Raw genomic sequence first — 13,529 nt, 5'->3', positions numbered from 1 at the left:
GTAATGATTACTGGTTGAAACTAGTCTTAGAAAGTTAGATGGACATCCTCAATATAAATATTTTAAGTTCAAAAAATGTTTTTATTTTTTTGAAAACCAATGACAAAAGTTTGTAAGTAAGATAACATATTCATAAATCAAGGAGTCTTAACAGAAATGATAAAGCTCCCTAATTTTTTGCCAACTCTTCCAAGTACATGGAGGATACTTTGGTGGCCATTACCCCACTAACTCTGGTATTATAGTCATCCATCCACTCTCTCTGCTTCTGGTTAAAGGGGTGATTTTAGGATTGAGACAACTTCAAGGTACACTGGACTCCTTCAGCTTGGTGCAAGGGAATCAATGTAATATAGCAGAAAGACTAACAATTGGGAATCAAAGACCTACATTCAAGTTCTCAATTTGAAATTTGTTAGCTTGGATGTCATGGACAATTTACTTCAGCAATCTGAACCTCAATTTCTTTATCTGTAAAATGGGGATAATAATACATAGATAGTCTACCTTACAGGGCTATTGTGAGGAAAGAGTTTCATAAACCTAAACGCCCTAGTGAAATGAGCTATTTGATTCATATTCAGAGAAAGATTAGAAATTCAAAGCATTATTTTTAGTAATGTGACTGCAGTGTTTCAGTAACAGCTATACCTTGTTTTAAGAAAGTTTGATACAAGAAACAATCATTGCATAAGCATTTATTAAGTGCTACTTAACGGCAATGTGTTTGGCACTGTTAGAAGCTGGGGATACAAAGAAAAAAATAATCCCTGCCTTCAAGAAGCTCCCATTCTATTGGAGAACCAAGTACACACATAAGGAAATACAAAATATATACCAAGGAAAATACAAAGTAATTTATGCATAGGAAGGGGAGTGGTTGGCAACCAGTTATCAGTGTTTAAGAGACATTTGGTGACATTGAAGAGAGACTAGAGTTGGAAAAATAAATCTAGAAGCCACCTGCAAGAGATTGCATTTTCCCTACAAAAGCTAGACAAAATAATGCTAGTGAACTGACTTACAAGAGTGAAAAGAAATGGTACTAGTACAGACCCTCAGGACTCCCATACAGTCAAGGATAAGAATAGGAATATGAGAATAACAACATGGTAACTTTTATTTGTTATATGACAGAAAGAACATAATATGATCTGGGTTTGAGCTCTGGCTCTGCCACTTTTGAAAAATAGCAAAATGAAGTCTGGGATCTTTGACTGTACTAAGAGAAACATGGGATCCAGGGAGAAGAGGGTCATGATCCACATGTCCACCCTGGGAATAATATGTTTAGTTCTCAGTCCCACATTTTATGACGCACAATGACATTCTGTAACTTGTTAATTAAAAGAATGTGACTAAGATGGTGGTAAAAGGGCCTAAAGAACTCAACATATAAGGACAGAGTAAAAAAACTGAAAATGCTTAGTCTAAACAACAGAAGCCAAAGTGTGAGAACATTTCAAGCATCTCAAGGACTTTCACATGAAAAAAGAATAAAGAATGCAACTTGATTTACTTTAACCAAAATGTAGACTTGATACAATGGACTTGATCAAATAAAAACATTTTTTAAACAATCCCAAAAGTGAAATGGGCTGGACTTCAAAAAGAGGTAGGATATAACTTCTTGGTGAGGATGTAAAAGTTTGTCTCTTCCTCCAAACCCTCCCCTCTTCCCAGCTATCTTTTCATCCTAACTAGCTAGCCTATATGGGGCAGACATACCAGCATAGCTAAAGCAGTCAGAAACCCTGAAGGAAAAACAAGAGGCAGAATGTGTCAGGAAAGTCAATTCATCATACTTCCCTGTCTACCACTTCCTCTTAAATTATATTATTGTTCAGGACCTTGAGCCAAAGAGCCCTGGCAACTATAGAGTCCCCATAGATTTTTTTTTTTAAAAAAACCTTATCTTATGTCCTAGTATCATTTCTAAGAGAGAAGAGTGCAAAGGGCTAGGCAACAGAGGTTAAGTGACTTGTCCAGGGTCAAACAGTTTGGAATTATCTGAGGCCAGAATTGAACCTATATTCCCCCAACTCCAGGACTGACACTCTATTCACTATGCTACCTAGCTGCCCCATCCCCATAGATTATTAGCCCTGCTTCTATCCCAGGCCCCATACGTATTATAAAGAGGAGTGATGAATGGGAAGAAGTGCAATATAGACATACAATCACCAATACCATCTGATAACTAACTGCTACTGATGAGCAGGTCAGCCTAAGAGCCTCTGGAGGCTCAGAAACTTATGAAGCATAATCTTGCTTTCAGTCCAGCCCCTGAGGCCATTAACCTGGGGAAGCAAACTGCATAAAGACAGGATATGGCAACTGCTTCTATAGGAGTTATAGCTTCTATCCCCTCAGCTGCTGAAAACTAGAAAAAGAAAGTCTTGCCCCTGACTCCCACCCCAAATCCTTGGTACCATCAAATAACTCAACATCTGAAAATATAATTTTTATCAGCACAAATGATCTTAAGGAAGATGCATTAACATCTGCTTTGCTGCTGCATACTAAGGACTATGAGACTTTTGCATCTTATTTGTAGTTGAAACTTCTCCATTACTTACACCTTTATCATGTAGAATATCAATTCCTTGAGATCAGGGACTGCCTTGTTTTTTAGTTTTTATCCACCAGTGCTTTGAGTCATCCTTGACTCTTTTCCTTTGCCATTATTACCAAAGCAGTCCTCCTTTTAATCTACTCTGAAGCATTTGGCTTCTTTTTTCCATTTCACCATAACCACCCTAATTTATCTCTCCTCACATTTCACTTGGACTTTTGAAAAATGCTTCCTACTTAGTCTCCCAGCATCCACTCTCTTATCTCTAAAATATATCATCCACATGGCTGACAAAACAACATTCCTAAAATATAGATCTGATCATATCACACTCTTGCTTCAGTGGCTCCTAAATATCTCTAAAACAAAATATAGAGTCTTGTGAATTTTAGCTTTACTCTACCCTGCTTAGTTTTTAGAATTTTAGTAACCAGGAATGTATTATACCCAGTGGGGGGGAGGAAGGTCTATGACCTGAATGTGCTAGCAAGTTGACAAATCAGAAACAACTGACTGACCCCTGGGCTGTCCAAAGCCAAGTTTAAGCCACCATTGGTACATGTAAGACAAAGGAAGTAACATAAAGAACTGCCTTTATATTTCGCATCACTTCCTGTGAGAGTACTTTGGCGGTGGTACTTGACTTGGAAGAGCTGGAGTGTGAGACCTCAGGCTGCTTCCCTGAGATGATCACATGGTGAATGTTAAGGCTGACTCCCCTTTCCCTGACTTTTTCTGGAGGCAACAGCCTCTGGGAAGGCCCTTTGGCTGAGGCCTCTGAACTCCCCCTGGCTCAGACCAGGCTGGAGCAGACCTTCTTCCATTTTCCCTCTCTCTCCCTCATTCTTAATTTCTTCCTTCTATTGTAAATAAACCACCATAAAATTCCATCCTGACTTGAGTATTTCATTGAAATTTAGAATTTAAATCCATGGCAACCAACTAAAAAATATATTCAGTCTCAACCCTAAATTTTACCCTTAACACTCCTCTGTTTAAGACCCTTCATGATGTGACTTTACACTCTTTTTCCAGGCCCAGTGTATATTGCTCTTTTACACTGTGTTTCAGTCATACTGGCCTACTGCTTCTTCTCATACACAGAATTCAATCTTCTCCCCCATGGCTTTGTATCTCTTGCCTGTAATGTATTCCTACGTCACCTCTGCTTCCTAGGATTAATTCTTAACTTACTTCCTTCCAGATCATTTTTGGCTACTGATCCCTGATGACTCTTTCCATATGGAATATAGTATAATGGGGAAAATGCTGGATCTAGAAGAAGAGGAATCTAGGTGCAAATTCTGGTTCTGGAGATAGAGAATGGCCAATGGTGGAGTCCAAAGGAAGAATACTTTGGAATCCAATGAAGCTGTAATCATGGAATGTTTTAAAGGAACTAGAAGGGAGAAAGTTGTTGGTTCAGTGGATTAGTGAGATTGGAGTTCCAGGATTCAAATCTGATCTCAGACACTTCCTACCTGTGGGACCCTAGGCAAGTCACTTAACCCCAACAGTCCACCCCTTACCACTCTTAAGACAAAAGGTAAGGGTTAAAAAAAAAAAGAAGGAACTATAAGGTCTGGAGACCATTTAATTCTAGCCTTCTCATTTTAGAAATAAGGAAACTAAGGCCTACCAAGACAAGAATAATTGAGTATTACATAGGCAGCAATACAATTTCCCCCTTTTTCCCTCATTCTTCTCAGCCTTAAGTAATGGGGTTGTAAGAACTATGAAATGAGGACTCATAACTTTAAAAAATTCTATGATCACCAAACAGTCTCAGTGGATTCCCCAGATAAGGTTTTGGGTTTTTTTTCCCCTCCTGCCGAGGCAATGACTATATTTTTCCTCAATTTTGTATCACAGAAAAGATTCTAAGTGGGTAGGGGTAGGGATTTGGGAAGGTTAGGGTTAGGCAAAACAATTTGCTAGTCTTCTTGGCATGGCAACCTCCATGAGTACCAGGCTCAACGATATGTCACTGACCCAGCCACACTAGGAGAAAGAGCCTAGCACACTACACAGTTGTTTTAATTCAACAATCAGAAACAATTTGAACAACTAGCTCCAAAACCCAAACAAGAAAAATTGGCTCTAAGGAAACTGTAACCATCACAATCTGTTTATTAAAGAAAATCCAATGTGCCACTTTCCTTTACTTCCAATGAATTGCTTCAGAAGTATTTTGAACTTCTCAGACAATTCTCCTATGCCACCATATCACCCTTCTCACAAGGAATGCTGAAAGGTTTGGTTAGTTCATTTTTCTCACACTCAGATTCATTTCATGGCCCAATAATATAAGTGAAGCATCACTCAAAATCAGAAAACTTGCAGTGTATACAACATTTCCAATAGCAGACTCGTAAAGCACTGTTCTCTGATTTGTTTAGAGAATTTATAAAATTTCCTTTTGCTTTTAATAGTCACAGGGCTTAAATAGAAGTAGAAATTTAAATTAAAATAATGTATATTGTGAGAATACTTTATTCCAGAGGAATGATCACAACTCAGATATAAAACAGCATTTCTATTCATGCCAATAACATAAGCTCAAAGCTTCATGAAAAGAAGATAATCATGTGCCAAGAAAAGAAGAAAGAATTAAGCTTTTCAATGTAAAGACTAGATCTTGTTGGCTGTGATTACTTTAAACGTCTCTGAACAATTCCTTCTGTGGCTCAGAAGCTCCCCATGAAATCTAGCAGGAGGTCTCAGAAGAACTGTATCTAGAGCCAAGGAAAGGATGATTCAAAAAGCAGGCACTTTATAAGTGGTCTTTGAATGGCTGGATGAATGGCTTAACAATTCACATTTATTTAGCTCTCTACCATTTGCTAAGGGTTTTCCTCATATTCATCCCTAATAACAGGCAGGACAAGTTATCATTGTGCCTATATTATATATAAGGAAATAGATTCTAGGACAGTTCTATATCTTCTAACTCTGTGTCCAATATTCTCTTATCTACTCCATGCTGCCAATATTGACTAATCACTAAGCAATGACTGAAGTAGTTGATGGATGGCATACATCTCTACTCTCTCTCTGCCCTCAAGTTGGAACCTTGATCTGCTTTGATCTATGCCCTCGAGGATGCACTGTGGTGGTAAACTACGAAACAAACTAAAAACTGCTCATCAAAGGCAAAGTCCAAGTCTGCCATGACTCTTGGTCCTCAGTCATTTGGCATATGGGTCCTCAAAAGAAGTACCTAGGATGGAGGAGATTCCCTTATCGACACCACCTACAACCTTGTATATTTCTATTTTTATCACCATGGCATAGGAGTATACTTTGTATGTCAAATTAAATAGTCTTATTACACTTACTATAGAAAATATGAGGCAGTTGTAGTATATGACATTTAAGGTCTCTTCCAGTTCTATTATAAATAATTATAGTAACTCACATTTCTAGAACACTGTTAAGTGTATATAATGCTGTCTCCATAACTCTGTGAGGAAGGTAGCACAATGTCACAAATGTATTTCTTTGTCTCACGCTTCAAAAGGCTTATTTTTATAACATGCTTTACAAAACAATTCTATCAAAACAATCTTGTGGGGGTAATTGTGGCTCTATGCTGTGCCCCCTTCTTTTCTCTCCAATTATGCCCTTTCTGATGGTGATCTCATCAGTAACTATGGGTTCAATTATTAGCCCCATGACAATGACTCCCAATATAGATAGACAGATATCCAATCCTAGTTTGGAATCAATAAACTCCCTACCAGATATGTCTACCTGTGTGTCCAATTAGTATCTCAAAAACATGTTCAAAACAATACTTGTTATCTTGTTCCCCAAACCCTCTGATCTTCTGATTTTCCCTCTTTCTGTTTCCACTCAACCAAGTTTGCCACCCGAGAATCATCCATGACTTCATTCTCATTCTCTCCACATATTTAATCAGTTGCAAAGTCTTGTTGATGCCATTTCAACATCTCTTAAAGCTATGCCCTTTTCTTTATTCATACCACAACAATCCTAGTTCAAGTCTTTGTCACTTTTCCTCTCGATTGTGAGAGAGTATCCCCTAATCTCAACAGATCATTACAGAAATCCTTCAAAGAGGTTTGGGTTCTCTTAGTAAAAGTCATCTCACCTTGCTGGATCAGGGCATCAGCAGCAAGTTCTCCAGTTCCTACATTGACATAATCTTCATTAGGATGCTTCCTATTATAATGTCTTTTCAGAGAACCAGATATATTGCAAGAATAATGACAATGTGCACAACGGAAAGGCTGTAGAAACAAAAAGGGTTGTTTCATTAGAGAAAAACAAATCTCCAAAGTAGTAATATCCTTTAAACAAACAAACAAAAAAACACCTTTTTAAAAAAAATTATTTAAGCTTAATGATTACAAAATCATAGAATCACAGAATGCTAGAGCCAAGATAATCGAGAGAACAAGAATGAGAAAGAGAGAGAGAGAGAGAGAGAGAGAGAGAGAGAGAGAGAGAGAGAGAGAGACAGACAGAGAGAGAGAGAGAGAGAGAGAGAAAGAGAGACAGAGAGACAGAGAGACAGAGAGACAGAGACAGAGACAGAGACAGAGAGAGAGACAGAGACAGAGACAGAGACAGAGACAGAGACAGAGACAGAGACAGAGAGACAGAGAAGACAGGGACAGGGACAGGGACGGAGAGACAGAGAGACAGAGAAGACAGAGAAGACAGGGATAGGGACAGGGACATAGAGACATAGAGACAGAGAAGACAGGAACAGGGACAGAGACAGAGACAGAGACAGAGAGAGAGAGAAAATCAGGTCCACCTCTTTCATTAACTGAGGAGGAAACAAAATAAGAAAGGCTATTCTCCACCCCCTTCTCCCCCTACCCCCCCATCACATAGCTAGGAAATAGCTGACCCTGAGCTAGAATACAAGTTTTTTGACATGCAGCATACCATGATGAGTGTTTCAGAGCTAATATGCCTAAAATAAACAGTACAATCACTTTAAGAGGCAACCGAGTATATGGAATGGCTTTGGATCAGGAAATGAGTGAGAATCTAGTATTAATGTTGCCTCTAATTAGCTGTGTAAATCATATTATTTCTCTGGACTTCAGTTTCCTCATTTATAAAATGCATTGGCTTGATTGCCTCTAGAGTTTCTGCCTTACAAAGCTAACAGATTCTCAACCTTTTTGAAGGATGATTATTAAAAAGTATGCAATGTATTTAATTTCTTAGAAAAGGTTTTCCAATGTTTTTGTCTTTAAACCAGAACCAATGACTCTTGAACTAACTGCTCTCTTTAAAAACCAAAAGGAACAAAAAGGCACTTCAACTTTTTTCTGTCAAACAATGAACTCTACTTTCTAATAGAATTTTCCATTAAAAGATTATTTCCTAGAAAAATAAAAATTAAACCTTTGCCCTTTCCTAAGATTGATCTATCCTATCTTTTATCTGCTATGAATTTACATGGGAAAAAAAGCCATACTGAACCAACTCTCTTCTAACCACTGCCTTTTGAAAGCCATCTCTTACAAGGCTAGGCTTTGATGTCACCTCCTCTTTGAATTCCCCTCTACTCCCTCTTCAGACTAACCTCTCCTTTCTCAAACTGTCCCATAGCATATTTTCTAAGTTCCTCCTCTGTGCCACCCTCCTATCCAAAATCCTTATCACAACTTCACTTTGTATAATACTTGCTTAGATAGATAACATATCTAATTCTTGCCTTGCCCCCCAGTAGACTATAAATTCCCTAAAGGTAAATACTGTTACTCCTTACATTGTCTGTGGAAGACCTTGCACATGATTAGAACTTAATAAAATTTCAATAAATTGAAGCCTCTAACACTAGTAATTTTGGAGGAAAGCTAAAAGTGTCATTGTGTGGGTGGATCTTTTAAAGAAAACATTAGGAAAAATGAGCAATAATCTTTAAGAGGAAAAGCCAAAAAATATAGATATTGAAAACTATCGTGCCATTATGTAACACTCCATTCCAGTAAGACATAATAGAAAGATAACAGATTTCAAACTATATTATAAAACAGTAATCTTAAAAAATGATTTGGCACTAGTGAGAGAAAGAGAGCTTTGATCAGTGGAACAAATTAATTACAAGTTGTACAGAAAGAAATGAACCTTATGAGATAGTATTCAATAGCATTACCTACTGGGGGAAAATGTTTATAGCAGCTCTTTTTGTAATAGCAAAAAGCTGGAAAATAAGGGGATGATCATCAATTGAAGAATGGTTGAATAAATTTAAGGAATTGCTATCTTAAACACTCCAACAAAAATCATAAAATGTCCTGACAAAAATTAGGTTTAGACCAACAATACATCATAGTACACAGAAGATTAGTTCCAAAAGGATACATGACTTGGATACCAAAAAATTAGTTCATGAACAGATTAGAGGAACAAGGAAGAAATTACATTTTTTTAAACTATGGGCTCATGACCCAAAAAGTAATAAAAATGGTCACAGAAAATAAAATGGACAAATACATAAAATTAAATGCTTGAAAATGAAAAAAATTTTACATGAAAAATCCCAAATGCCGTTAAATGCCTAGGGAGACAGGGTAATCTTTGATGCAAGTTCCTCTGATAAATGTATCACTTCAAAGATACAAAAGGAATTGACTCAATAAGAAAAGAGCCATTCTCAATTAATAAATGATTGAAAGATGTAAAGAAAGGTCTCAAAGGAAAAAAATCTAAGCAATCATTTGATAAATTCATCCACACATCACTAATAAATTAGAGAATAATTAGAGAAATGCAAACTAAAGAAATTCTGAATTTCTTATATATATATCATATTTGTAATATGCATACATAATATACATATACATTCAATAATATAGATAATATACATACAAACTCATATACATTAGATTTATAAAGGAAACAAAAAAGGAGAATGAAAAAAACTTTTTTTATTATGTCTACTTACTACAAGGGCTTGTTTTTTGTTCTTTTTCAGTTTGTTGGGATTGGAATAGGTTTAAATGGGGAAAAAAATTAAATAAAAGCAAAGTAACAGAAAGAAGACCAGATAGAAAAGCAGGATATCCAAATTTAAGTTCTGGCATCAATTAGCTGTATAATCCTGGTAAAGGAACTCCCCTGAAGGGGAACACTAGGCTTCAATTTCCCCAACCATAAAACAAAGGACTAGAGACTCTTCCTTTTCTAATTTTCAGTAGCTCTAATTCTGGAATCTGAGGCAGGGACCTTATGTACCACAAGCTATATAATATTTTCAAGTAGAGGCTATCAATATTGCAATATACCTTCAGGAAACAATATACTTAAAGCAGAGAAATGCTGCTGGCTGTCCTACAGGTACAGAAATATAGAAAATCACATTAAAATTTCTACACCCCACCCATTAACCTGATCAAAGATTAAATGAAATTAAAAGATTTGTACTCTAACATACATACAACATATATATTTAGACATGTTAATGACTTGTTGACTCAACAAAGCAGTCTTTTCACTCTTGTCACTCTCACAAAGACAGCTGAACTCTCAGAAGATGTGTCATTGAATGTGAAAAATAAGTATGAAAAGGTAAATTGTTCTTTATGGATAGACACATCTCAGCTATAGGTTATTAGGCAAAATCATGACCAACAAATTAGAATCTAATGTATGTTTAGAGGCAGCAATATATCAGAGTTAGAGAGAAAGAGTACATGGAGTCAAGAGACATGGGTTCAATTCCTATCTCTGACACTACAAGATATGTGACTGAGCTTAAATCTGTCTCCCTTCTACAGTTCTTCTACAGTTCTGTCATTAGGAGTCACATAGAATTATCTACTCCTAAAGGACAACTTTTTAAATAAATGATAATATTAATACAAAAAGCAGCTCATACATACAGTAGGTAAGATGCTATACCTGGAATTCAGAAGACCTGAGTTCAGAACTTGCCTTAGACACTTACTAGCTATGTGAATGAGGAAGTTTCTATCTGCCTCAGGTTCCTGAACTATAAAACAAGTAATAACAATGGCACCTACCTCATAGGGCTATTGTGAGGATGAAAAGAAAATGATATATTTAAAAAATGCTTTATAAATCTTAAAGTGCTATTCAAATGACAGATATTAGTGTTATTATAACAATTTGATAAAACAAACTTTCTCTTGTAACAACATCTCATCTTGTATACTGAATGACTGTATTGTCCACAGACTTAATTCTAAAGGTAACTTTAGTCATGGGGGGGAGTGAGGGGGGGAAGGTAGCACAAGGAGGGTTAGATGACTAGATGGCTCAGCAGATTTAGAGCCAGGTCTAGAGATGGGAGGTGCTGGATTCAAATTTGATCTCAGAGCAAGTCACTTAAGCCCAATTAGCTAGCCCTTACCATTTTTCTGCCTTGGAGCCAATATTTAGTATAGATTCTAAGGCAGAAGGTAAGAGGAGTTTGAAGAGCAGGAGGAGGAAAAGTAAATGGTTTGAAAAGGCTGCTAAAGGTAATATCCTAATATTTGTGAGTTAAAAGAGACTAGTTCAAACACTACAGAAAAGTTTAATTGCCTCCACAGTATGTACTTCAATACCTCCCATATAGAAAACTTGTAACCTCTCAAAGTAATCAACAAGCCTGTGACAGTCTTTACTGTGAAGAAACACAAAAGGCTAAATTGAGCTATGTAATATAAGCACTCACATTTTATTTCTGATTTTCCTTTTTGTTTTGGAGTGGGTATGGAAGGGGAAAAGACAGGATTAAGGATATATTTTGAGATTCTCTATCTCAAAAGGTATTCAATGAATAAACATTACACTTACCTTTGTCTATTAAATGAAAAACCCTCTAGGAGTCAGTACAGAAATTAATATCATATGAATTATGTTTCTGTCAGCATTACAACTAAGTTGCAGCCAAAAGAAATACAACTTTTAAGGCTAGAATCTTGCTGACTGAATATTAGCATTGATTTGTATATCGATTTGAACAAGAAATTTACTTACTAGGATGTATTTTACAAAGTTGTTAAAAAGATTGACTATAGATCAAAAGAATAAAAATAAAATTTCTACACTTCAAAACTGAACTGTGTCAATAAAACATATTTTGATCTATCAATCATTTTTTTACAATGCAGCTGTGCAAAAACAAATGTACTGCCTGGAATGTCAGTGAGTATCCTGTTACTAGAGATTGCTACACATAAGTTTGATGATCACTGTCCAAAGGATACTGTCAACATGATTTATGGTTTAAAAAAGGGCTGGATCTCAGAGATTTCTTTTAAGCCTTAAGATTCTATGATTTGAAGAACAGATTAAAATTAAACAATTTTTTTCAAATGGCCAGAATATCATGTATATGGTCCTGAAAATGTGCCAAACTTCATACATATAACCACAATGAAGGAGGTATGAAAATCAGTTTCTTGACATTTCTTCATTATACCCATAAATAGGATTTTCTTCAATACCAAACACTGAAGAAAATAAAGAAATCTTCCTTGATATCCTAACAGGGGATTCACTTCTTAGATAAGTACTTGGGAAACATATAGGTATAGTTATATATATTTGACACATATTCATAGATGCAGGAAGAATACAGAATAAATACAAAACAGGTGAATATTAAGTAATTGGAGAGGATACAGAAAAGCTATAGGTAAAAGTTACTACTTGGACTAAGCCTTGAAGGAAGTGAAGGATTCTAAGAAGAGAGAACAGATGAATTCTGGACAGTCAGTATAAAGGAACAGAAACAGGTAACAGTGATTTTTCCAGTCATATACATAGTATATGCAAGAAGCAAAATTTGAATCCAAGTCTTCTTGACTCCAGATTTCAAAATGCTATAATACTTGTGTATAGCAATTTAAGGTTTGTAAAACACTTTTCAAATATAATTTCACTTGATCTTCACAACAACCCCAGGAAGTAAGTGCTATTATTATCGCCATTTCACAGATGGGGAAATTGAACCTGAGGGAGAAGTCAAATAATTTGCCTAGGGTCCACAGTGTTACAGGGGAATCACTTTAAAAGACTGATATATATTAATTTAAGGTCGCCAAGGAATCAGCTATGTAATTCCTAAATGAAAAACTCAAGTCAGCCGTCAGCCTTTTTTGGAGTTTAATTACAATAGGAGTAAGAAAGAAATTAGAGATAGAGAGAGAGAGCAAAAAGGGAGAGAAGGGAATGGGGCTTAAATACCCCTTCTGTTTAGGCTGGGCCAAAAGGCCCAAGCCCTTAGATAGCTGGGGCAAAGAAAAGAGATCAGTCCCTATTACTCACGTGTCCAAAATGGAGAAACAGTCTCAGAGGCCCCCACCTTCAGCTTCCTTCAGAGCAAGCCTTCTCAGAGCCCAGGAACCACACCGACCAAAACTTCAACCCCCCTCCAGTCTCCAGACCCTCCTATCTTTAAGGACACCATCCAAGTTGCCTCCCCTCAGTCCTCACATCTACCAATCACTCTTCATCAATTTCCCTGTCAATGGAGGCTCTCGCTTAACCCAGGACCGCCCAGAGGTTTCTGGCTTTTGCACATGTCTGTTGAAGGTCATATTTTTCAAATGATTAAATCTTTACTCCTTTGCTACAGCCCTTTCTAAATCCTGTTAACTTGAGTATGGTAGAGATTGGAATAATTAAAATTTGATCTAGGCTGCAGCCCTTACTCAATCCTATTAGGACTGAATAGGGTGGAGTATCTCCATTGTATCAATTCTAAAATCAATCAAGACTCAAAGAAATTCCTGTTCTATGCTTAAGCATAGGTCAAAGTCCTTTCCATTGTTCAGCAAAAGGTTTCTGTCCTAAAGTAATCTTAAGAAGGGAAGAGAAGGAACCTCCCATGCCAATGGGATTCCCATTCCAATAGACTATCAGTAAGAAATTTTCCAAGTATGAAATATCCCAATGGTGAAATTTCCAACATTTATAAGTCTAAGGAATTTTGAGGTTTACAACAGTTAGATTT

At 36.5% G+C, this 13,529-nt stretch overlaps 1 protein-coding gene across 2 annotated transcripts in view; it reads right to left on the bottom strand.

Annotated features, from left to right (window-relative positions):
- Positions 1-13,529, bottom strand: part of ZFAT (zinc finger and AT-hook domain containing) — a 318,710-nt gene that overhangs the window by 73,785 nt on the left and 231,396 nt on the right. For both annotated transcript variants that reach the window (XM_007488369.2, XM_007488367.2), the window contains one exon: positions 6,690-6,828. In XM_007488369.2, coding sequence (XP_007488431.1) covers positions 6,690-6,828 — 139 coding nt within the window. The remainder of the gene's footprint in view (positions 1-6,689; positions 6,829-13,529) is intronic.

The sequence above is a fragment of the Monodelphis domestica genome, chromosome 3 (genome assembly GCF_027887165.1).
Source record: "Monodelphis domestica isolate mMonDom1 chromosome 3, mMonDom1.pri, whole genome shotgun sequence".
In the NCBI taxonomy this organism is placed as follows: Eukaryota; Metazoa; Chordata; class Mammalia; order Didelphimorphia; family Didelphidae; genus Monodelphis; species Monodelphis domestica.
This window is presented reverse-complemented; position numbering and strand designations above follow the sequence as displayed.